At 46.9% G+C, this 24,664-nt stretch overlaps 1 protein-coding gene across 1 annotated transcript in view; it reads left to right on the forward strand.

Moving 5' to 3' along the window:
* The window catches only part of TDRD12 (tudor domain containing 12), an 83,241-nt gene that overhangs the window by 47,011 nt on the left and 11,566 nt on the right, over positions 1–24,664 (forward strand). The window contains exons 17-33 of the mRNA XM_069738429.1: positions 341–840; positions 3,709–3,810; positions 3,889–4,077; positions 4,262–4,418; positions 4,493–4,620; positions 4,974–5,162; positions 5,238–5,366; positions 5,646–5,763; positions 9,893–10,032; positions 10,262–10,482; positions 10,567–10,666; positions 10,743–10,927; positions 11,148–11,349; positions 11,527–11,619; positions 12,172–12,332; positions 12,495–12,583; positions 12,691–12,817. Coding sequence (XP_069594530.1) covers positions 341–840; positions 3,709–3,810; positions 3,889–4,077; positions 4,262–4,418; positions 4,493–4,620; positions 4,974–5,162; positions 5,238–5,366; positions 5,646–5,763; positions 9,893–10,032; positions 10,262–10,482; positions 10,567–10,666; positions 10,743–10,927; positions 11,148–11,349; positions 11,527–11,619; positions 12,172–12,332; positions 12,495–12,583; positions 12,691–12,817 — 2,830 coding nt within the window. The remainder of the gene's footprint in view (positions 1–340; positions 841–3,708; positions 3,811–3,888; positions 4,078–4,261; positions 4,419–4,492; positions 4,621–4,973; positions 5,163–5,237; positions 5,367–5,645; positions 5,764–9,892; positions 10,033–10,261; positions 10,483–10,566; positions 10,667–10,742; positions 10,928–11,147; positions 11,350–11,526; positions 11,620–12,171; positions 12,333–12,494; positions 12,584–12,690; positions 12,818–24,664) is intronic.

The raw sequence follows: 24,664 nt of genomic DNA on the forward strand, positions 1-24,664 counted from the left end.
GGGAAACCTGAGTCATACCGCCCAATCTCTCTGTTAACCATCGATGTCAAGCTTTTGGCCAGGGTGTTAGCTTCCTGTCTGTCTAGTGTCATTACTAACCTTGTACATTCGGATCAGTCCGGCTTTATGCCTGACAGGTCTACAGCGGTTAATCTGCGGAGACTGTATATGAATCTGCAGCTGAAGTCTGACAATTGTGGCCGGAGGGTTGTTGCGTCCTTGGATGCCCATAAGGCGTTTGATAGTGTGGAGTGGGGATATCTCTGGCGGGTGTTGAAGTGTATGGGTATTGGACCGCAGTTTGTGTCTTGGATTCAACTGCTATATTAATTACCGACAGCTAGAATCAGAGTAAATGGGGAACTTTCTCAGCCTATAAAGTTGGCCAGAGGCACGAGACAGGGATGTCCACTTTCGCCTCTTCTGTTTGCTCTGGCTGTGGAGCCCCTGGCCGCCAAGATTCGACAGTCTGACGGGGTCCCTGGGTTTAGATATGGGAGTGTTGAGGAAAAGATAGCGTTGTATGCGGATGACATTTTGCTATTCCTGGCGGACCCGGATGATTCTTTGAAAGGGGCCATCGAGATCATTGAGAGATTTGGTGCCTTGTCGGGGTTGAAGATAAATTGGGATAAATCGGTCCTCTTTGATGTAGATGGGGTGGAAGAGAGTGGGAGTGAGCCATTGGGAGAGGGGCGGCTTAAGGTGGCATCCCATTTTAAATACCTGGGAATATGGATCTCGGTGCCAGTTACAGAGTTTTTGTATAGGAATTTGACTCCTCTCATGGGCGTTCTTAAGGCAAAAGTGGATGTGTGGAATAAGTTACACCTATCAGTGGTAGGTAGGGTTAATCTTATTAAAATGGTTCTGATGCCCAAAATACTTTACGTCCTTCATAACTCGCCAGTTTGGATCCCACGTGGGAAATTCCGGCAGATTAGTGCTCTTTTTAGAAGCTTGATATGGGGGCGGCAATACCCACGTATTAGCCTGGAGACGCTTCAGCGACCCAAGGAAGATGGAGGGTTGGCTTTGCCCAACCCTGAGTTATATTTTCTTGCAGCCCAAAGTCAGCATTTGAAGGGCTGGGCGCGGGAGGCGTCCTCCAGTGCGGTACAACACTTGATGGAGGGGGTGACAGACCGACGCCCGGTGGTGCAGTGTCTGGAGGATGGCTCTTTGGGAGCTTTGGGGAAATTGTATCCAACTATATTTTTGATACGTAAGCTATGGATCAGACTGCGACAGATTCGGGGGGTTACGGGACTGACTAAATTTACACCGATACGGCTTAATAATAATTTGTGGAGTTTGCGGCTCTGGGAGTGCTGGCAGAGTGGCAGGCTAAAGGAATTTATTTTGTTGGTCAGATAATTCAACAACGAGTGTTAAAATCCTTTTCTCAGTTACAGTGGGAGTTTGGACTGAGACCTTCTGGGGAGTATCAATATGCTCAGATGAGACACGCTTTTGGAGCTCAAAACAGGGGTGAGGGCATTAGGATCCAAGAGGACATAGTTTTGGAATACGTGTGTGGGGATCGGACCACAAGGGGAGTCATTTCCACCCTTTATAAGGACCTTCTGCATGCATATTTGTTGGATTTTCCTCTAAAAGCGAGAGCTAAGTGGGAGAGAGATTTAGGCCCAATGGAGAATGAAACCTGGGAGTCGGTGTTGGAGTGGGTTCCACGAGTGTCACTGAGTGAGCCGTATAGGCTGTCGCAGCTATACATCTTGCACAGAGTCTATAAATCTCCGGAAGTTTTACACAGAGCGGGGTTGTGGGCTGACTGAGTGTCCGAGATGCAGGACTGAGAATGCAGGAATATACCACATGATGTGGACGTGTCCAAGACTGGTTGCTTTTTGGCTGGTAGTTCTGAGTCGTGTGGAAGGGGCGTATAGATGCAGAGTGCCGAGAGATCCGATGGTGTGCCTACTGGGATATGTGGAGGAAATTAGAGTGGATAACACCTGGAAGATAGCAATTGCTAGGCTATTATATATGGCTCGGAAGGTGATACCACGGAACTGGATCAAGGAGGAACCGCCTGCAAGGGGTGAGTTCCTGCAATACGTAAAACATGGTCTCAAACTGGAAAAGGGGGTTTATAAGAGACGTGGAAAAATAGAAATGTTTGACAAAATGTGGTCTCCGTGGCTCGAGCTGGGATGAATAGGTATAGGAAATGGGAGGCTGAGTGCCTTTGAATGGTGGAAACTGCTAGACGAATAAGTGGTCATAAGGGAGTTAAGCGGTTCATAGAGTCATCAATACTAGTTATAGAAGTATCATTGGAGAGGAGCTGTCATGGGGGGGGGGGGGCTGGGGTTCGTTGGGATTGTTGGGGGTTTCAAAAATGGAGAAACTTTGTTTGTAACAAACTGGAAGATGGATAAAATGTAATGTTTATGTTTATTCTTAATAAAAATCTATTTAAATAAAAAAAAAAAAAATGAGAAAAACAGCTAAGATTATACTCGCCCAGGGGCGGTCCCGCTGCCGTCCGGTCCGATGGGTGTCTGGGGCCTCCTATCTTCTTACGATGACGTCCTCTTCTTGTCTTCAAGCTGCGGCTCTGGCATAGGCGTGCTTTGTCTGCCCTGTTGATGGCAGAGTAAAGTACTGCAGTGCGCAGACGCTGGGCCTCTCTGACCTTTGCCGGCGCCTGCGCACTACAGTACTTTGCTCTGCGGCTCAACAGGGCAGACAAAGTACGCCTGTGTCGGAGCCGCAGCGTGAAGACAAGAAGAGGACGTCATCGTAAGAAGATGGGAGGCCCCGGACCGCGACCCCCATCGGACCGGACCGCCCCTGGGTGAGTATAATCTTTCAGGATACATCGGGGGCTTATCTACAACATTTCAGAATGCTGTAGATAAGCCCCTGATGCTGGTGGGCTTAGCTCATCTTCGATTTTGGGGGTGACAGGTTCCCTTTAATACCAGAGGAGGTCTGCACTTTGCAGTTATGGAGTCAGTAGAGCGAGGGGTCAGATGTTATACATGTGGGGGGGGGGGGGGGGGGGGAATGGGGCCGACGTTATACACTGGGGTACAACAGGGTCAAACGTACACGGAGGATGAGGAGCCGAAGAAATTTATTTTAAGACCTGGGTCAATGGGGCAAGATATTATTTAGAAAGGTAAAAATGGAATACTTTCCACATGTCAGACTTTCATTAGCCCAGCAGAGCCAGTTGGCCATAAATACTGCAGTGCGGTGGTCTTCAACTCATGGTTCTTCAGCCTTTGGTTGCAGATTATTTCTTGTTTTGTGCTTATAAGATGAGAGAGACATTCACTGTTCACTTATCATCCTAGGCTTCTAAAGTTCTTAAGCCCTACACAGAGGCAATTACCGGAAGAGGAGTCCAGAAAGGTAGGATTATCTGTTCTATCATTTGTCTGTGCACTAGTGGAAGTTGTGACCTTCTCATGGCACAGTGCACTTCTCAAGGCACAGTGCACTTCTCAAGGCACAGTGCACTTCTATGACCCTGCTCTTTATGAATAATGACTCCAAAGTCGTCTTTCCATATGTATCGATAACAAATATTTTTTCTGTTAATGGCTGATTTTCGCACTTCCATTGATGGAGGTGGGAAAGCAGCTTTAAGAGATTCGAGAAGCTCTCCTTCAGTTTTCATTTCTCTATGTGATGGTAAACCCTGCAACTTTCGCCAACTCCACTTTCTTGCAGCCTCAGAAAATCATGAATCCAGAGCATGCCGTATTTGTGAGCAAATTACTGGCCCCGTGCTCCACCATGGATGACACATCGCTTTGTACGGAAATTAAAAAGGTATTTGTAATGGAAAACCTCGTCTGTGTAATAACCCTGGGCACCATGGTAAGAGGTTTCATTCTGCGTCTCTTTCAGCGACTGATCATGCGCGGCTACGATGAACCGAATCTGACAGAGTCGTACTGCTGGCCGCCGATAGCTGAGGGCTTCGATACACTGGTCATCTGTCCTGATGGATCCAATCCCATATATTATTTGCCTCCTCTTCTGACGTATCTAAGCTGTGCATCTATGGCCTACAAATTACTACCAGCCAAATACGGGGTGTGTAAGTTTGGGGTGTTTTTTTTTTTTTTGTTTTTTTTTTCATTTCCTTTTATTTTTCATTAACATTTAAGCCTGTCTTGACACATAACCCGAGCTTTATATCTGAGATGGAAGACTGGTGATAGGTCAAATATTCTGGATTATTAAATGCCGGATGAAAGGATTTTTGCTTTCTCTTCAGCCCCACGCTGTGATCGTCTGCCCCGGATGGAACAAAGCTCGCTCCGTGTACAACCTGCTGATGGAGTTTAGTAAATGCATCCGGCCGCTGAGCCCCATGCTCCTGTTGGTCGGTCTTAAAAAAGACGACATCGAGAGCATTAACTTTAGAAAACCATGTGAGTGTCCTTTTTTTTCATGATTTGATGAGTGGATCCAATGATTTGGATTAACCCCTTGTTTATTTGGAAAGGTGAAGTTATTGTCACTACCCCACACTGTTTGCTGAGATGTATGGAGCATCATGGTCTTCTCCTGCTTCGTCTGTGTCATCTCGTCTTTGATGAAGTAGACGTGCTTTTTACCAAGGCAGGGGCCGAGGTAAGCAGGGATCACTGATTTTGGAAATAGTGGATCAACTAACTTGTACGGAGGCGTCCCAACTTTCCCTCGACGGGAGGGTAAAGAGATAGGGTCATGTAAGTTGGATTTCAACTTGCCTGAAACTTTTAGCCCTTGGGATGGGCCCTTTCACAAACTTAATGATCTCTGAGTCTTTACGATAGCTAATTGTTATTGGATCAGTGATGAGCACAGTATAAGGAGCTGGAGCAACCCATTGACTGTGATTGAGGGAGGAGTACTAGATGTTGGACCTCCATCAATCTGATAATGACGATCCATCATGGGAATGGGTCTTCAATATTATAATTGCTGATTATCCCCATTTCCAGATGTCAGAAGTACTTCAGATGCACAAGAAAATAGTGAGTGTAGAGAACAGGGAAGGCACACCCCAGCAAATTGTGGCCGTCGGAAGTAAATGGATCCATGAGACGCGGCTTTTATTGCAATACATGCCGACACCACGCATCGTATTCACCAGGATGGAGCAGGCAGCCGTCTTCGCCAATGTCCAGCAGGTATCCTCATTTCTTCAGGCCTGGAGGATGCACACTTCCCGGCTGCAGTGCAATAACATGCCTCTTTTCGCTCAGATCATACATCTCTGCATGGACTGCGATAAGATGTCCGTATTGCTGCAGTGTTTAGATTATACACCAGTTGATGCCCAAAAGTTTATAATATACACCAAACATGACGCCGAGGCAGAATTGGTGCACAAGGTACGTACTAATCCGCTGGCTGCAAATATCGGAGTGATATAGGCAATACCTGTTCCAAAATTGGTTCAATACATGTATGGTTTGTATGTTGCCGCTAGACTCCTCCATCGGTGCTTATCTTAAGGAAGCAGTGAGATTGGATGGATATAAGTCTCACTGTGATAAATGTCTGAAAGTCTGCTGTCACCATAGACCTGAGAAAATAAATCTATGTCTTCCAGTGCTGATCTCGGGTCTTGTATCTATCTTGTAAACCGTTCATGATTTTTCTCTTTCTAGGCCGTTCAGACTGCTTCGGTGTACAGTCTATTGCTGCATAGCAGCCTGGTGCATAATTTCAGCAATGTTCTGGAGCAGTGGAAGAAGTCATGCAGTCACCGTTCAGTAATGGTCCTAGGTAAGCAGCAATATGGTAAATGCACCAGATTATGGACTGCCATATGCTCTAAATTTAAGGCCCTTAGAAAAACTTGTTCCCAATTATCGGCTTGTCTAAACGATCCAATGACACAAGGAACTGTCAAAACGCTTGTTCGTCTGGCCAAAAATTTATAAATGTAAACACGTGAGAGACAACTGGAGCGTTGCGGGAAGAAGCTGTCCAGTGGCGTTGCTGGACTGGTGGCGTTGCTGGACTGGTGTCATTGCTGGACTGGTGTCGTCTCCGGGCTAGTGTCGTCGCTGGACTAGAAATCCCCATCTGTGTCACTAAATACTCTACTCTGAGAGAGAAGTGGCTGGAAATGCACAAGAGAATAAATCTAATACAAAAAAATAACAATTTTATTAAATATAAACACAAAATTAGATATAAGTAATGAGTGAGATAAATAAAAATGCCTCTAATGTGAGGGACGCTGCTGGCTAGGGGCACAGTTAAACACACAACTTGTAATAATAAGTACACATTAACAATTCAAAGAATATCCTACTCTTTTAAGTGTAGTAGATGCAGCTTGCCTATCATGGCCAGTATAAAATGCCTCAAATGAAAAGTAGTGCCTAAAGTGCTACCGTAGTGCTTGAGTAGGTTTATAATGGTTAAACTGTGGGGGAATGTATTGTGGGGGCATCATACTGTGTGTGGGGGAATGTAGAATGAGGACATCTTACTGTGTTTGGGGGGAATGTACAGTAAGGGCATCATACTTTGTGCGGGAATGTACATGAGTACACCATACTGTGTGGTGTGGAGGGAATGTACTGTGCGAACCTCTTACTGTGTGGGGGGAATGTACTGTGAGGACATCATACTGTATGTGGAGGGAATGTACTATGTGGACATCATACTGTGTTGGGACATACTGTGGGGGGAATGTACATTGAGGACATCATACTGTGTGTGGGGGTAATTTACTGTGGGGACATACTGTGTGTGGGGGTAATGTACTGTGGGGACATCATACTGTGTGGGGAGAATGTACTGTGGGGACATCATACTGTATGTGTGTGCATCATACTGTATGTGGGGTTTATGTACTGTGGGGACATAATACTGTGTGTGGGGAATGTACTGTGAGGACATCGTACTGTGTGTGGGGGTATGTACTGTGGGGACATCATACTGTGTGTGGGGGAATGCACTGTGAGGACATCATACTGTATGTGTGGGGGGAATGTACTGTGAGGACATCATACTGCATGTGGGGGGGAATGTACTGTGGGGACGTCATACTGTATGTGGGGGGAATGTACTGTGGGGACGTCATACTGTATGTGGGGGGAATGTACTGTGGGGACATCATACTGTGTGTGGGAATGTACTGTGAGGACATCATACTGTATGGGGGAATGTACTGTGGGGACGTCATACTGTATGTGGGGGGGAATGTACTGTGGGGATATCACACTGTGTGTGGGGGGAATGTACTGTGGGGACATACTGTGGGGGGAATGTACAGTGAGGACATACTGTGTGTGGAGGGAATGTACTGTGGGGACATCATACTGTGTGGGGGAAATGTACTGTGGGGACATCATACTGTATGTGGGGTAATGTACTGTGGTGGGGACATCATACTGTATGCGGGGGAATGTACTGTGGGGACATCATACTGTGTGTGGGGTAATGTACTGTGGGGACATCATACTGTATGTGTGGGGTAATGTACTGTGGGGACATCATACTGTGTGTGGGGTAATGTACTGTGGGGACATCATACTGTGTGTGGGGGGAAATGTACTGTGGGGACATCATACTGTATGTGGGGTAATGTACTGTGGTGGGGACATCATACTGTATGCGGGGGAATGTACTGTGGGGACATCATACTGTGTGTGGGGTAATGTACTGTGGGGACATCATACTGTGTGGGGTAATGTACTGTGGGGACATCATACTGTGTGTGGGGTAATGTACTGTGGGGACATCATACTGTATGTGTGGGGTAATGTACTGTGGGGACATCATACTGTGTGTGGGGTAATGTACTGTGGGGACATCATACTGTGTGTGGGGGGTAATGTACTGTGGGGACATCATACTGTGTGGGGGGTAATGTACTGTGGGGACATCATACTGTGTGGGGGGTAATGTACTGTGGGGACATCATACTGTGTGTGGGGGGTAATGTACTGTGGGGACATCATACTGTGTGTGGGGTAATGTACTGTGGGGACATCATACTGTATGTGTGGGGTAATGTACTGTGGGGACATCATACTGTATGTGTGGGGTAATGTACTGTGGGGACATCATACTGTATGTGTGGGGTAATGTACTGTGGGGACATCATACTGTGTGTGGGGTAATGTACTGTGGGGACATCATACTGTGTGTGGGGGGTAATGTACTGTGGGGACATCATACTGTGTGTGGGGGGAAATGTACTGTGGGGACATCATACTGTATGTGGGGTAATGTACTGTGGTGGGGACATCATACTGTATGCGGGGGAATGTACTGTGGGGACATCATACTGTGTGTGGGGTAATGTACTGTGGGGACATCATACTGTGTGTGGGGTAATGTACTGTGGGGACATCATACTGTGTGTGGGGTAATGTACTGTGGGGACATCATACTGTGTGTGGGGGGTAATGTACTGTGGGGACATCATACTGTATGCGGGGGAATGTACTGTGGGGACATCATACTGTGTGTGGGGTAATGTACTGTGGGGACATCATACTGTGTGTGGGGTAATGTACTGTGGGGACATCATACTGTATGTGTGGGGTAATGTACTGTGGGGACATCATACTGTGTGTGGGGTAATGTACTGTGGGGACATCATACTGTGTGTGGGGTAATGTACTGTGGGGACATCATACTGTATGTGTGGGGTAATGTACTGTGGGGACATCATACTGTGTGTGGGGTAATGTACTGTAGGGACATCATACTGTGTGTGGGGGGTAATGTACTGTGGGGACATCATACTGTGTGTGGGGGGTAATGTACTGTGGGGACATCATACTGTGTGTGGGGGGTAATGTACTGTGGGGACATCATACTGTGTGTGGGGGGTAATGTACTGTGGGGACATCATACTGTGTGGGGGGTAATGTACTGTGGGGACATCATACTGTGTGTGGGGTAATGTACTGTGGGGACATCATACTGTGTGTGGGGGGAATGTACTGTGGGGACATCATACTGTGTGTGGGGGAATGTACTGTGGGGACATCATACTGTATAAGAGGAATGTACTGTGGTGATATCTTGGTGTGTGGGGGAATGTACTGTGGGGACATCATACTGTGTGTGGGGTAATGTACTGTGGGGACATCATACTGTGTGTGGGGTAATGTACTGTGGGGACATCATACTGTGTGTGGGGGGAATGTACTGTGGGGACATCATACTGTGTGTGGGGTAATGTACTGTGGGGACATCATACTGTGTGTGGGGGTAATGTACTGTGGGGACATCATACTGTGTGTGGGGGAATGTACTGTGGGGACATCATACTGTGTGTGGGGGAATGTACTGTGGGGACATCATACTGTATAAGAGGAATGTACTGTGGTGATATCTTGGTGTGTGGGGGAATGTACTGTGAGGGCATCATACTGTGTGTGTGGGGGGACTTTGTGTCATATTGTGTGTGGGGGGCATTATACTGTGTAAGAGGACACTGTTGGGGCCATGAAAGCGTTATTGCACTGTGTGGGAACACTAATGGGCTTCTCTAGATAAAATATATCTTCGTGGCCATATACAGTACAGACCAAAAGTTTGGACACTTTAAAGAACCTAGAATATAAGACATATTTTCAGTTGTTTCACACTTTTTTGCTAAGTATATAATTCCACATGTGTTAATTCATAGTTTTGACGCCTTCAGTGTGAATTTACAATTTTCATAGTCATGAAGATACAGAAAAATCTTTAAATGAGAAGGTGTGTCCAAACTTTTGGTCTGTACTGTATATAGGACTGGGCAAGAACTTATCGTAAAAAATATATTGTCTTAACGTGCGCCGCAGTATTTTTTGTGAGATATGTTGGTTTGCGCCGATCTGAAAGTAACTTTAGGCTGCATTTGCTCTTGTGTAGTGAGAGAATCTTGTTTCTGTTGCAGTGGTCACAGATGACTTTGCTCCCCTCCTGGAGATCACAGACGCCACATGCATCGTTCATTACAGTTTTCCTGAAAATGTCGGAGTATTAAGTCTTCGCCTGTTTTCTTTGTTGGATTACATTCAGTGTAAAATTGATACGGTAAAGCTCAACTTAAATGTTTACAAGGTGCACAACTTCCCGGCTGCATGCAGTAGCGTAGTCCATAGACCGGCCATTGTGCCTGTGTAAGCAATAAGGGGATATGGGACTAATTCCCTAATGGGATATTAATGCTCTAACCTATAACACAGCCGTTTCACGTGAAGCTTGGGATCCCGACCGGCCGTACTCGCACCCCAGGTGACATGACGCTTTTGTCCAAATCCAGATTTCGATGGATGAAGACGACTATTCGAGAGCCAAATCTGTTTTACTGATGACTGAGAAACATGCGGGATACGCCATCGATTTACTGCAAAGCTTCCAGCAAGCGCAAGCCAAAGTCCCACCTGAACTCGTGGCCCTCGCCCAGGGATTGTCGCATGCTCAGGAAAGCAAGAAACTGGACCAGGAGCTCTGTCCCCATCTGAAAATCTTGGGATATTGCAAGTAAGTGGCTGTGATCTACTCCATATTCCTGATCTAATCATTTCTTACTTCCGTATAACGTCTTTTCATCATTTCCTCACCCAGCCAAGATGAGTACGCTTGCCCACACCGGCATCATATTAACCCTGTACTGGACCTTCATAGTGGAGTGCCCGCCATCCCCGAGATCGATCCGTATATAACGGTAGGTCGCAACTGATCACTGTTACATCATAACGTCCATAGCTGTTAAACGTAGACCTTTTTTTTTTTTTGCACAGGTCGTTCCTCTCTGTATCGCTGATGCAACTCGATTTCTCGGCCGTGTAGTAACCAAGAACGACCCGTATGTGAAATTCGCGGAAGAACTCAATGAATATTATGAGTCGTCAATGAATAAAGTATCAGCTCAGAAGGTGGAGCGCAATCACCTGTACGCTATAAGTGACGGCTCGGAGTATCACAGGTATTTCATGGATTCAGATACTCGCCCTATACACAAATGCAACATGCAAAGATGGGAAAAGCCAAAAAAAAGTGGAAGCATGCGACGTGGTATTGTACAATCCTAACCGTAAAGAGATTGTGGATAAGTCAGTGTGGGAGACACTGGGCCCATAAGGCATAAGAGGAGGCCTCAATATTAATGGGGGACTGTTATTTTTCACTTTTTTCCTTTACAACAGGGTTCGAGTCCTATCTACAAAAACCATGGACAGCGTCTCCTTTGCGCACGTGCAGTACATCGATGATGGGAATACCGACGAGATTCCTGTTCACACTTTGTTCCTGCTGCCACCTGCGTTTCAGTCTCTCCCGCCACAATTCAGAGAATTTATTGTGTGTAGGTTGAAACCTATTGACAGTGAGGACACGTGGGACCCGAAAGTGAGTTGTGAAACTTTTTACTGTGCGTATATCATTTTACATTAATTGGTCCAAGTGCCAGCAATTATAGCATTAGTGCCGCTATGTAGAGCTCTTAATGTGCCCTCAGTTTTATGCTTCTTTACCTTTGCATCCCGGGGACCACGTGTGAACCGTTGCATCTTTGTTTTTTCTTAGGTGACGAGAATTATTGGCAGAAGCATCAGAGGAAAGCAGCACAGAGCCAAAGTCGTTCTTCATCTTGGAGGAATTTATTGGCTGGATCCTATGGTGAGGACGACCAATCTGGGTGTATTTATTCAATTCTTCGTGGCATAACCGTAGCAATTCTGATGCCTACTGATAAGTACCAGCTGATTGGACAAGTGTAAATTAAAGGGAACCTCTCTCTCCGGAGATCCATGCTGCCTGGACAACAGACAGCATGAATCAGCGGTGTATATTATACTCTCGCTCTGAAGCTTTCTGAAGAAAAAAAAAAAAACACATCAACCAGGCACGATGCGTCTTGGATGACCAGTTAAAAAAGTGGGTGCCCAGCAGGTCCCCTAGTCTGGCAGGTCTGTCCCTATGCACAAACAGGGAGAGACCTTCCTTTCTGGGGAAGCGAGACGGGGAGATGTGCTGCCTACTATTATTTTTATGCCAACGTAAACTAATCAACTGATTAACTAGTGCTTTGCTTGTTTGTCGGGTGATTGACATCATGTTTACTGGTGCTGAGCTTCCTGATGAACGCTCGTATACCCATTATTGCCCTGTGTAAATGGATCTTTACATTATTATTAACCCCACAATGAAACCCTTCACCTGTCCTTGCAGGTGCAAGTGACCCCATTGTCCGATCTGTCATCATGTGTATATGACCTGAATGTTCGGCAGGAAATCCTGTCTACAGGACTGGGCGCAGATAACCCCCAGCACATTGTACAACTTAAGGCTTTGCTGGAACACGGTGGATCCTCCCCAGTATCTGATAATAGGTTTGTATTGAGAAATAAAATACTCACATCATATGTGTCCTCAGCCTTAGTGATGTAGCGCGGTGCCTGGCATCGCATTAGTCATGTGCAGTATGGGACTTGTACATGGGGCTTCACGTTCTACCTTCTTCTCTCTTTTTTTTTTTTTTTTTTTTTTAACAGTGAAGAAATAGATCATGACGAAGCCCCTGAGAAGTCTACAGAAGACGTCAGCCCACCTACTTCTCTATGCCTGAGGATAGCACATGCTGGTATGTTCCTATCCTACATGTCTGTGTGTGTATAACTTCATCACCCTCCTCCATCTGAGGTGGACATTGAGCAACGTTGCAGGTCGGATTTTATTTTTACTTTTTAGACCATGATTGTCACAATGCTGTCAGTGTCCCACATCTATTGCCCCACTCCGATGAAGAAGGAAAACAGCTTAGAGAAGTTGTTGGTCAGAGAGACCCAGAGGCTCCGAGGACCCCCCTCTCAGCAAGGTTTGTTATATGTGTGCAGAAAAAAGTTGTCTTGGGTTATTCCCAGAATCTCATTATTTTTCACAAAACATCTGAATGGTGGTCATGTTCTTATCTGCTTCACCGAAGTGCTGCAGATCCCCCTCTCCCACCTCCTGTGTGCCCCTGACTACCTCCACCTCTCTGAGTTATCATTAAGCTAATCTAAGTGAGCATTTACCTTGTTCTTCTACTTCTCCCTGGTCTTAAAGGCACATGACCAGTATTCCCTGGTCTTAAAGGCACATGACCAGTATTCCCTGGTCTTAAAGGCACATGACCAGTATTCCCTGGTCTTAAAGGCACATGACCAGTATTCCCTGGTCTTAAAGGCACATGACCAGTATTCCCTGGTCTTAAAGGCGCATGACCAGTATTCCCTGGTCTTAAGGGCGCATGATCAGTCCGATGAGCCCTCTGCTGTCGACCCCAGCTTATCCTCTAGTTCCCCTCAGTGGACTTAGTCAATGGCCGCAATCCATGGTTCTCTGACCAAGAGGTTGAATCCCTCCGTGAACCCTCTGTGGCTCGGAGTGCTCGCAGGACCGATATACATGGTCTCTATCCTACATGGGAGCCGTCGGCTAGCAGGGGCCGCAAGTATTCTAGAAACGTACAGGCATCTAGAAACATACAGGCATCTAGAAAACGGAAGTTTTCGTTTCCTGCTCCCTCACCAATGATTTGATGACAACTAGGCTCTGAATATGGATCGGATATTGCCTGAACTTGCCAGAGCTTCAGAGAAGAGTAACCAATCTCGGTACATTGACGAGAACTCTGGTTCTGCTCTAGACTACGCTGTGCCCCTCATAAGGAGACTAAACTCCCTCGTAGAGCATTTGCCATTCAGTCCGGATAAGCGATTCACTGGACAGAAGCCTCTACGTGGGATGCCATGCCTGGCCTGATTTTTAAGGGCGACGGGTCCTTTAAAGGGCACCGATCTCTCCACACCATCAACAGACGAGCACACGGAGTGTCGCCTCCATATTTCCTCTTCTGCATCCAGGCCTAACGCCAGACAACCTGTCCTGTCCACCCGGAGACCTGAACTCTGTGGATGTACAGAGGCACCCTTTTGGCGTACGAGCACCCCCCTCTGCATCACCACTATTTAGCGGATGATGCAAGAAGGCGGACAATTCCTCTCCACTTCCCTGTTAACAGGTTGATGGATCGAAGGTTCCTAATTTTTATCTCTGCACCATCAAAAGAGAGCGGCGATGGCAAGAGACTATGACCTGCTGGATGCAGCCGCACATTCTGCCACGGGGCAGATTAACTGGGTAGAATCTCCTGTGGTATGCCTACCAGTATCCCTACCCGATGGGTCATTAATTAAAACTACCACGGACTGTCATAGCAAATCTGGTTCGTTCCGGCTTCGGGTTCAGCGCTCTATCCTCCCTTGCCGCCGCATGGATTTCTAGAGCAATGGTCTCCTGGTTGGAGACCTTAACTCCCTTGATTCACACCAGTAACAGCTGGCCAATCAAATCTTTTGAGCGGGAGACTGACAAAGGATTGTATAAGGCTGGGTTCCCATTGCGTTATGGGACCGCGTTAAACGGACAGCGTTGCACGGCGAAATTAACGTCGTGCAACGCGTCCGTTAACGCGCCCATTCACGCTAATGGGAACGCGCTACACTAGCGCGTGCCATGATCGGCACGCGCTAGCGACGCGCCGGAGATTCCTGGCGCGCCGCGGACGCTGCTTGCAGCGTCCGAGGCGCGCCCACGGTCCGTTCCCCGCTCTCGCAGATCGGCGATCTGCGAGAGCGGGGACGTTACCGCGACCCCGACCGCAACCCCATATAAAACATTGCGTTACCGCAATCCGCTAGCGCTAAACGGATTGCACTAACGCAATGTGACCCTAGCCTAAGGATTGTCTAGCACAGTCTAGATCTAAGGGATCTTGGTTCCAAACAAGGGGAACGAAAAGTAAGACCGACCCTGGACCTCAAACTTCTACAACCTTTGACATGGTCCTCCTTCTTCAGATGGAGTTCCTCCACTCAGCCATTACTTCAACAGAAAAAGGTGCAGTTTCCGGCATCCATCGACATTCGGGATGCTTACCCTCTTCAAAAATTCCTTCGCCTTTCCATTCGTGAACAGCATTTTCAAGTCACACCCTTGTCCTTCGGCCTTGCTTCTGGACCCAGAGTGTTCGCACGGGTCATGGTGGATGTCATGTTTCTCTTGCATCCTTGAGGCGTGGTCGTCCTGCCCTGTTTGGTCGACTGTTTAGCCGCCCTTCCAGGACTACGCTGAGTCGTCTATATCACTTGCGATACCCTCTCACCTGGGCTGGCAGCTAAACTTAAGACAAGTTCTCCTCATTTTCAGCCCAACAGATTATCCTTTTTGAGGATGAATCTGCACACTTCCAGAAGGATGGTAATTCTCCCTCGAGACAAGGTCATGGCCCTTCAACAGGGAGCTTGTGCACTTCGTTACTCACCTCCTCATTTCATTCGATTTGCTAGGAGAGTTCTGAGGAAAAATGGTGACAACAATGGAAACCGTTTCCTTCGCTCCGCTCGTTTTCAGCAAGTCAATCAGACTTTCACACGATAGTCTCTGAGCTCCTTCATCCAGGGCCTTTCTCCCGGTTCAATGGTTATTAGTAACTACCATTGCCAGTCTTCTCCTTATCATTGCTCTGGAGATCCGAATGGTAGTCCTACAGCAAGTCCACTGCCTTCTAGTGGGTCAACCTATCCGAATTCAATTGGATGATGCCACGGCGGTGCCATACGTCAATCATCTAGTAGGTACCCACGGTCAGGTGCCATGACTGAGGTACCTCACATTCTCTGATGGGCTGAGATCTATTATTTGGTGATCTCGGCAGTATATATCCCAGGAGTAGAACTCTGGATGGCAAACAAATTCAGCCATCAGGGTTCCACCTCAAGTCAGTGGGAACTTCACCCCGAGTTCTTCTATCAGATCTGCCTTCACTGGAGCTCTATAGTTGTAGGTCGGATGATGTCCAGACTGAATGCCAATGTACTCGAGTTCGTGGTACGGCCTCGAGATCCAAGAGCCATCGCACTCCATGCTCTGGTTCTGCCGTGTTTTCCCGTAACTCGCCTTCCACTACTTCCGAAAGCCTTTCGGAAGCAGAAAGGGGCCCCAGTGATCCTCTGAGATCCGCACTGACCACGTCAGTTTTTGTTTGCGGAGCTAGTGTCGGGGTCGTCACGACAATACCCTTCATCCACCAGTCATTCCAAATCAGATTAAAAGCAGTGGTACCGGAGTGAAGAATGAGTCAGACACAATGCTGGTTCAAACTCAGTGTCTGCTTATGCTTCCACACGTAGTGGTAACCTCACAGCAACTGAACTCTTTATTTCATATACACAACATTATATGGTCCATTGGGGGAAGGTGTGCAGAGGGCAGGGTTAGGCGGGGTTTAAGCAATGTATCTAGTATTCAGTCCCTCTGGTTGGCCTGACGTCATATGATAGATCCTCCTTCCTCCACGTCACTTTTAAGTTTCCATTTCTCCAGGGATGATACTTCAGCTTCAGAAACGAAAGTAGATTCTTGGCAAGTACAAAAACTAAGGCAAAGGTGAATACTGGCAGCCATCTTAAATACAGTTAAATTTGCATTTGGCAAGCAAAGGGAAAAACTTATTGATTCACAGCATATGAATATATAAAAGTACAAAAGTGTATAAATACATATATTTTCACCTTGACAATCCCCCCTAAACACTAAGTTTTTCCCTAAAAAGAAAGATCCTTCGAGACTGTCCATGTGATGGGGAAAGGGGAGGTGGATTTCTTCATCCAGACACCTCAGAAGCTCTCCCCTTGTGAGAGGCCTCCAGGCAGCTGAACCCTTCACTAGCTTCACATGGAGTTCTCCCGCTGTCCCTAAACTAAATCTCTTAGCATCATCTGAGAGTAAGGGGTATTGTCTAACTTCTTGAGGGGGACGTACTTGGGGTCTACTTCTTGGTTGAGGAAGGTGCCAGTCGGAGTTGCCTCAGTGATAACCTTTTTATACAGGGGAATAACACAACAGAGGATTATCGATCCAACTACAAGAAGGGTAATCAGTACTAGACAAGCTTGTTGAAGGAATCCTTTGAGCCCACCCAACCAACCGGAAAAGAAAGATGTGTCTACTCCAGCATTAGATTTTAATTCTGCTTCTAACCAATTTATCTTCTTAAGGGCTATCATGGTCTTTCCATTTACCCCAGAGTTCTGAGGGGTATAGGTACAACACTCCTCTCCCACCATCCCACAGACTCCTCCTTTCTCAGCTAAGATCATATCAAGGGCTAGTCGGTTTTGGAGGGCCATTCTAGTGTTAGGGCCCAACTCCTCAACTATACCCTGGGAGGCATCACTGATAAAATTGACAAACCTTTGTTCACTGTAATATATGTAATTGATCCAATCAACATTTTTATTAATCTGCACCTGTGGGATTATGGAAGCAAAGCCAGCATAGATCTGGTTCTGGGCTTTAAATTGGTCAGGCACCCCCCTTGGCACTCCAATGCCATCGACATATATCAATGGATCTTCTTCATAACTCATGTGGAGCTGATCGAGACTTCTCCTCTTTCTGGTATATTCATCAGGTGTCTCTGGATCCCAAGGTAAAATCTTGAACTGCGTGGCTAGTTTAACAAGGGTGCATTGACCTGTCCAGGCATTAGGCAACCTAGGATGGAGCTTACCATCTCCACGTAATCAATAAATAACATACATATACTGTGTATGATTAACTAGCAAGTCAGTATCTAGGGAACTGTTCTCTTTACAGAAACCTGTCTCGAAGACCCCTACTGGTGTACCTGTAGTGTCGTGGGAATTATAGCAGGTATAATTATCAGCTAATACGGTTATCCCTCCTGGGACCTTTAGTTTGGGTTCTTCATGAATTAGTGGGACATAATCTGAGCAATCAGTGGGCTTTAAATCCTTCAACAGATTCATAACACAGGCAGTGGTATTGTTATCAGGTAAAAAACAATGCATGTGTGTATAGATGTGTATTCGCTGCAGCACAAGCAATATATCCTACAGAGATATTCTGGACTCGTACATTGTATCTTACCCATTCTAACCATAAATTTTTCCTTGGGGCTGTTTGTGTTTCTATGGAGAAAACGTCTAACACATATATAATACTGGATGATTCCCTCTACCACCCGTTGAGTCTCGGGGCACTTGACTACATCGCAGAAATCAAATCACCAGATATTTACCGGGGCCGTTAGGTTTACCCAGAGAATAGTGGCACCGGAATTCTTATTTACAATAGGGGCCGAGGAGGTAGGGGCGAGGATGACCCCTGGCCCTAGGACCAAAAACAACAACAACATTTTCCTTCGATCACCACTGTGACTAAGCGCTGGTTCGGTCTCTTTTGCAGTGTGAAGCGTAGATCCAGGTGCTCTTTCCATCAAGTTTTACTGACATAGCTTTTCACGACCATAAAACCACCAGGCTTCAAATTGTGACAAGTATCGGTTTCTGCTGAATCTGGAAGGGAAGAAGAAACTAAAACATGGGTGTTAGCAACATTTTTTTACTAAGCTGAATAACATATTGAACAGCACGGTCAGTTTCTTCTGACAACTACTGAGACTGAAAATTTACAACTGAGAACCTAGCACCAAACAATATCTCATATGGGGACAGGCCATGTTTTGAAATAGGGGTAGTACGAATATGTAAGAGCCCTGGCCATGGAGCCGTAGTCTCCTGCATCTATTTGGGCAATTGTCCCTTCAGTGTGCCGTTCAGCCTCTTAACTTTCCCACTGGATTGTGGAGAGTATGGAGGGCTACAGTGGATCCAAGCATTGTCAGAACCTCCTGATACACATGAGAAGAAAAGTCCGGGCCTTGGTCACTTTCATCGACTTCTGGAACACCATATCTGCATATAACTTCCATCACCAGTTTCTTTGCTGTGGTCTTTGCAGTCACGTTGGTAACGGGGAATGCTTCTGGCCAACTGGAGAACATGTCGACAACCACCAGACAATATTCATACCTTCCAGACTTCGGCAACGTGATGAGGTCCACCTGGAGCCTTTGGAAAGGATAGTCGGGCTTAGCAAGATACTTCGGGGGTACACGTTGAAGTTGACCGGGATTGCAGATCTGACAGATACCTCGATGTGTGGGCCCATGCGCCCACGTGACAATAGCAGGGTACATCCGCTTAGGGAGACACACAAGTTGGCCCTTTTTCCAGCGACCATTGTCCATACGTGCTCCATCAGCTTTCCACTGTTTCACTTCTTCCTTTGGAGACATTCTCTGCATCGTCATTAAGCGGTCTCGCGGGGTCCGACAGAAAACCTCAGTCTGGCATAGATCATCAGTTTCCTGTAGAGTCAGTGTTTCTTGTAACCGTTTACGCTGAGAGCGTGTGGTCACCATAGCTGGTATGGTCAGTTCAACGGGTAGGAGAGCAGCGGCTTTTGCTTGCATATCCGCACAGGCGTTACCACCAGTCTGTGGTCTGTTCCATGGTACCGTGCACCTTAACTTTGATAATGGCCACCTGAGTAGGTAATTCGATTGAGTCCATGATGGCTTTAACAGCTTCAGCATTCTTCACTGAGTCCCGGCAGTAGTAACAAATCCTCGATTGGTCCATAGAGCTCCGAAATCATGAGCAATACCAAATGCATACTGTGAGTCCGTGTATATTAGCCCGCCTGTCTTTGGCCAAAGTACATGCAGTAGACAGATCCTGACATTCTGCTTCTTGTGCGGACAGTGAGGGAGGGAGTGCAGCTGCGTGCAATACAGTATCTTCCATAGTAACAGCGTATCCTGTGTGGAGTCTGCCAAAATCATCAGCATATCTTGAACAGTCTTTCAGGGCTTTGTAGAGAGGTAGCATTATGCGGGATGCGTCCGGTATCCACTGACAACAATAAGTACATAGTCCAAGAAAACGTTGAGTTCAGTCTCATCCTTTGTAGCTGACGGCTATTTTTCTTTCTTCTGTGAGGTGTCTGGCACCCTGAAGGAGACAGTGACCCAAAAATATCACTTGACCAAGGCAAAACCGAAGTTTCGAGGCCGAAACCTGACAGTTCAGATCTGCCAGATACTTGCGAAAACTAACAGTGGCAACAATTGCTTCCTGCTCTGTCTGTGTACACAACAAAAAACAAAAAAAAATTACCCACATACTGAAGCAGCATAACATAAGGATATTCTAACTGCCAGGGTTAGAGACACTATCCCCCCTATTTTTTTTTTTTTTTTATAACACATCTCATTATACTCATCTACATAGGGGTTATATAACATAAATACCATCTGACCATCATCTTGGCTCACCAACTCTCTAGGTCTGCTCAGGTGCACTTATACATCCATCATATTGTCTTTGTCTGTATAATGGGAAAAGTTTGTTCTCAGGGTCAGCCAATTATTTTAGCGTAGCTAGCTAGTCAGAGGGCTTCCAGGGATAATACTCCTGTATCTGTCTTACACCACCTGATGTGGTTGGTTCTCTGGTGGTGGGGGTGACTAGATGACCGGTTGGGGGTGACATGATATGCTGGTCTACAGCTCCTTCCCAAAAGGATTACTGTCAGCTTACTCCCAAAATTAATGTCCCCACTACCCACTATCCTGTGTCAGCTTCTTATATCACTACACGTGATCTTATCTGGACAGGAATCAGTGTAATTCACTTAGGTTGGGTTGCAACACAGCTTATACAAGTATTTCTCCAGTCTGGGTTTGTCTGACCGCAATGTTTACAAATCCATCTGTCTTGTCTTGGTCTGAGAATTAACATGGCAAGGGAAATTTCCAGACACAGGGTTAAAATGGATATTGGAGCGTAAGACTGGATTTGTGTAAGGGAGGGGGCTGGAGCTGGAATCTATTTTTTGGGCCACTGATAAGGAACCGAGCTGCGTGCCGTGTCCTTGAAGCTGCGGCGGCGGCGGGGGGACTAGAGGGTGAGTAAAGATCGCTGCAGCTGCTGATACAGAATAGGTTAAGTTCTTCTGGAAACTTTGTACTGAACCAAGGACAGAATATACACTACTCCATATTCTTCAGCGCAGCTGGCCCCCCTTTCTCTGGCCCGCAGCACAAAGAGGAAAAAAAATCACAAACAATTCGCGCAGGGGTTCACCCCTCCCATCAGCTTCAAACACACAGATAAGAATTTACAGCATTCCTCAACACAAAAGAAGAAAAACAACAACGCAGCTATTTGACTCCCCCCTCCCATGGGGTGTTTTGGAAAACCACAGTAACGGAATACAGCAATTCTCAGACTCAATTAATTTCTACAAAACCTTCTCACAATTCATACACCAAAACACCTTAGAAAAACCAATGATTGAGATATTTTATAACCAAACACGGGCTCTGCATCCTCTGATTCTCCCTCTCCATCAACCTCTTTCCATTCCTTGTTCTTTAACCCCTTCCCGACCCATGACGCCACGTAGGCGTCATGAAAGTCGGTGCCAATCCGACCCATGACGCCTATGTGGCGTCATGGAAAGATCGCGTCCCTGCAGATCGGGTGAAAGGGTTAACTCCCATTTCACCCGATCTGCAGGGACAGGGGGAGTGGTAGTTTAGCCCAGGGGGGGTGGCTTCACCCCCTCGTGGCTACGATCGCTCTGATTGGCTGTTGAAAGTGAAACTGCCAATCAGAGCGATTTGTAATATTTCACCTATTATAACTGGTGAAATATTACAATCCAGCCATGGCCGATGCTGAAATATCATCGGCCATGGCTGGAAATACTAATGTGCCCCCACCCCACCCCACCGATGGCCCCCCAGCCCCCCGATCTGGCCGGTACACTGCTCCGGCTCCCCTCCGTCCAGTGCTCCGCTCCCCCCCGTGCTCTTGTCCGCTCCCCCCGTGCTCCAATCACCCCCCCGTGCTCCAATCACCCCCCCTGCACTCCGATCCACCCCCCCCCCGGTGCTCCGTTCCACCCCCCTGTGCTCCATTCCAGCCCCCCCGTGCTCCGTTCCACGCCCCCCCGTGCTCCGTTCCACCCCTCCCGCGCTCCGATTCCCCCCCCCCCCCGTGCTCCGATCCCCCCCCCCCCCCGTGGTCCCCCCCCACCCCATCATACTTACCGATCCAGCCGGAGTCCCGTCCGTCTTCTCCCTGGGCGCCGCCATCTTCCAAAATGGCGGGCGCATGCGCAGTGCGCCCGCCGAATCTGCCGGCCGGCAGATTCGTTCCAAAGTGCATTTTGATCACTGAGATAATTATATCTCAGTGATCAAAATAAAAAAAATAATAAATGACCCCCCCCCCCCTTTGTTACCCCCATAGGTAGGGACAATAAAAAAATAAAGAAAATTTTTTTTTTCCACTAATGTTAGAATAGGGTTAGGGGTAGGGTTAGGGCTAGGGTTAGGGTTTCGGTATGTGCACACGTATTCTGGTCCTCTGCGGATTTATGGCGGATTTACCGCGTTTTTTTCTGCGCATTTCACTGCGGTTTTACAACTGCGATTTTCTATTGGAGCAGTTGTAAAACCGCTGCGGAATCCGCACAAACAAGTGACATGCTGCGGAATGTAAACCGCTGCGTTTCCGTGCAGTTTTTCCGCAGCATGTGTACAGCGATTTTTGTTTCCCGTAGGTTTACATTGAACTGTAAACTCATGGCAAACTGCTGCGGATCCGCAGCGTTTTCCGCAGCGTGTGCACATACCTTTAGAATTAGGCTACGTGCACACTGTGCGGATTTGGCTGCGGATTGGCCGCTGCGGATTCGCAGCAGTGTTCCATCAGGTTTACAGTACCATGTAAACATATGAAAAACCAAATCCGCTGTGCCCATGGTGCGGAAAATACCGCGCGGAAACGCTGCGTTGTATTTCCCGCAGCATGTCAATTCTTTGTGCGGATTCCGCGGCGTTTTACACCTGTTCCTCAATAGGAATCCGCAGGTGAAATCCGCACAAAAAACACTGGAAATCCGCGGAAAATCCGCAGGTAAAACGCAGTGCCTTTTACCCGCGGATTTTTCAAAAATGGTGCGGAAATATCTCACACGAATCCGCAACGTGGGCACATAGCCTTAGGGTTAGGGTTGGAATTAGGGTTGTGGTTAGGGTTAGGGGTGTGTTGGGGTTAGGGTTGTGGTTAGGGTGTGTTGCGGTTAGGGTTGTGATTAGGGTTATGGCTACAGTTGGGATTAGAGTTAGGGGTGTGTTGGGGTTAGTGTTGGAGGTAGAATTGAGGGGTTACCACTGTTTAGGCACATCAGGGGTCTCCAAACGCAACATGGCGCCACCATTGATTCCAGCCAATCTCGTATTCAAAAAGTCAAATGGTGCTCCCTCACTTCCGAGCCCCGACGTGTGCCCAAACAGTGGTTTACCCCCACATATGGGGTACCAGCATACTCAGGACAAACTGCGCAACAATTACTGGGGTCCAATTTCTCCTGTTACCCTTGTGAATCTAAAAAAATGCTTGCTAAAACATAATTTTTGAGGAAAGAAAAATGATTTTTTATTTTCACGGCTCTGCGTTGTAAACGTCTGTGAAGCACTTGGGGGTTCAAAGTGCTCACCACATATCTAGATAAGTTCCTTGGGGGGTCTAGTTTCTAAAATGGGGTCACTTGTGGGGGTTTCTACTGTTTAGGCACACCAGGGGCTCTGCAAACGCAACGTGACACCCGTAGACCATTCCATCAAAGTCTGCATTTCAAAAGTCACTACTTCCCTTCTGAGCTCCGACGTGTGCCCAAACAGTGGTTTACCCCCACTCATGGGGTATCAGCGTATTCAGGAGAAACTGGACAACAACTTTTGGGGTACAATTTCTCCTGTAACCCTTGGGAAAATAAAAAATTCTGGGCTAAATAATTATTTTTGAGGAAAGAAAACGTATTTATTATTTTCACGGCTCTGCATTATAAACTTCTATGAAGCACTTGAGGGTTCAAAGTGCTCACCACACATCTAGATAAGTTCCTTTGGGGGTCTAGTTTCCAAAATGGGGTCACTTGTGGGGGGTTTCTACTGTTAAGCCACATCAGGGGCTCTGCAAACGCAACGTGACGCCCACAGAGCATTCCATCAAAGTCTGCATTTCAAAACGTCACTACTTCACTTCCGAGCCCCGGCATGTGCCCAAACAGTGATTTACCCCCACATATGGGGTATCAGCGTACTCAGGAGAAACTGGACAACAACTTTTGGGGTCAAATTTCTCCTGTTACCCTTGGGAAAATAAAAAATTGCAGGCTAAAAGATCATTTTTGAGAAAATAATTTTTTTTTTTTATTTTCATGGCTCTGCGTTATAAACTTCTGTGAAGCACTTGGGGGTTCAAAATCCTCACCACACATCTAGATTAGTTCCTTTGGGGGTCTAGTTTCCAAAATGGTGTCATTTCTGGGGGATCTCCAATGTTTAGGCACACAGGGGCTCTCCAAACGTGACATGGTGTCCGCTAATGATTGGAGCTAATTTTCCATTTAAAAAGCCAAATGGCGTGCCATCCCTTCCGAGCCCTGCCGTGCGCCCAAACAGTGGTTTACCCCCACATATGGGGTATCAGCATACTCAGGACAAACTGGACAACAATATTTGGGGTCCAATTTCTCCTATTATCCTTGGCAAAATAGGAAATTCCAGGCTAAAAAATCATTTTTGAGGAAAGAAAAATTATTTTTTATTTTCATGGCTCTGCGTTATAAACTTCTGTGAAGCACCTGGGGGTTTAAAGTGCTTAATATGCATCTAGATAAGTTCCTTGGGGGGTCTAGTTTCCAAAATGGGGTCACTTGTGGGGGAGCTCCAATG

The sequence above is a fragment of the Ranitomeya imitator genome, chromosome 9 (genome assembly GCF_032444005.1).
Source record: "Ranitomeya imitator isolate aRanImi1 chromosome 9, aRanImi1.pri, whole genome shotgun sequence".
In the NCBI taxonomy this organism is placed as follows: domain Eukaryota; kingdom Metazoa; phylum Chordata; class Amphibia; order Anura; family Dendrobatidae; genus Ranitomeya; species Ranitomeya imitator.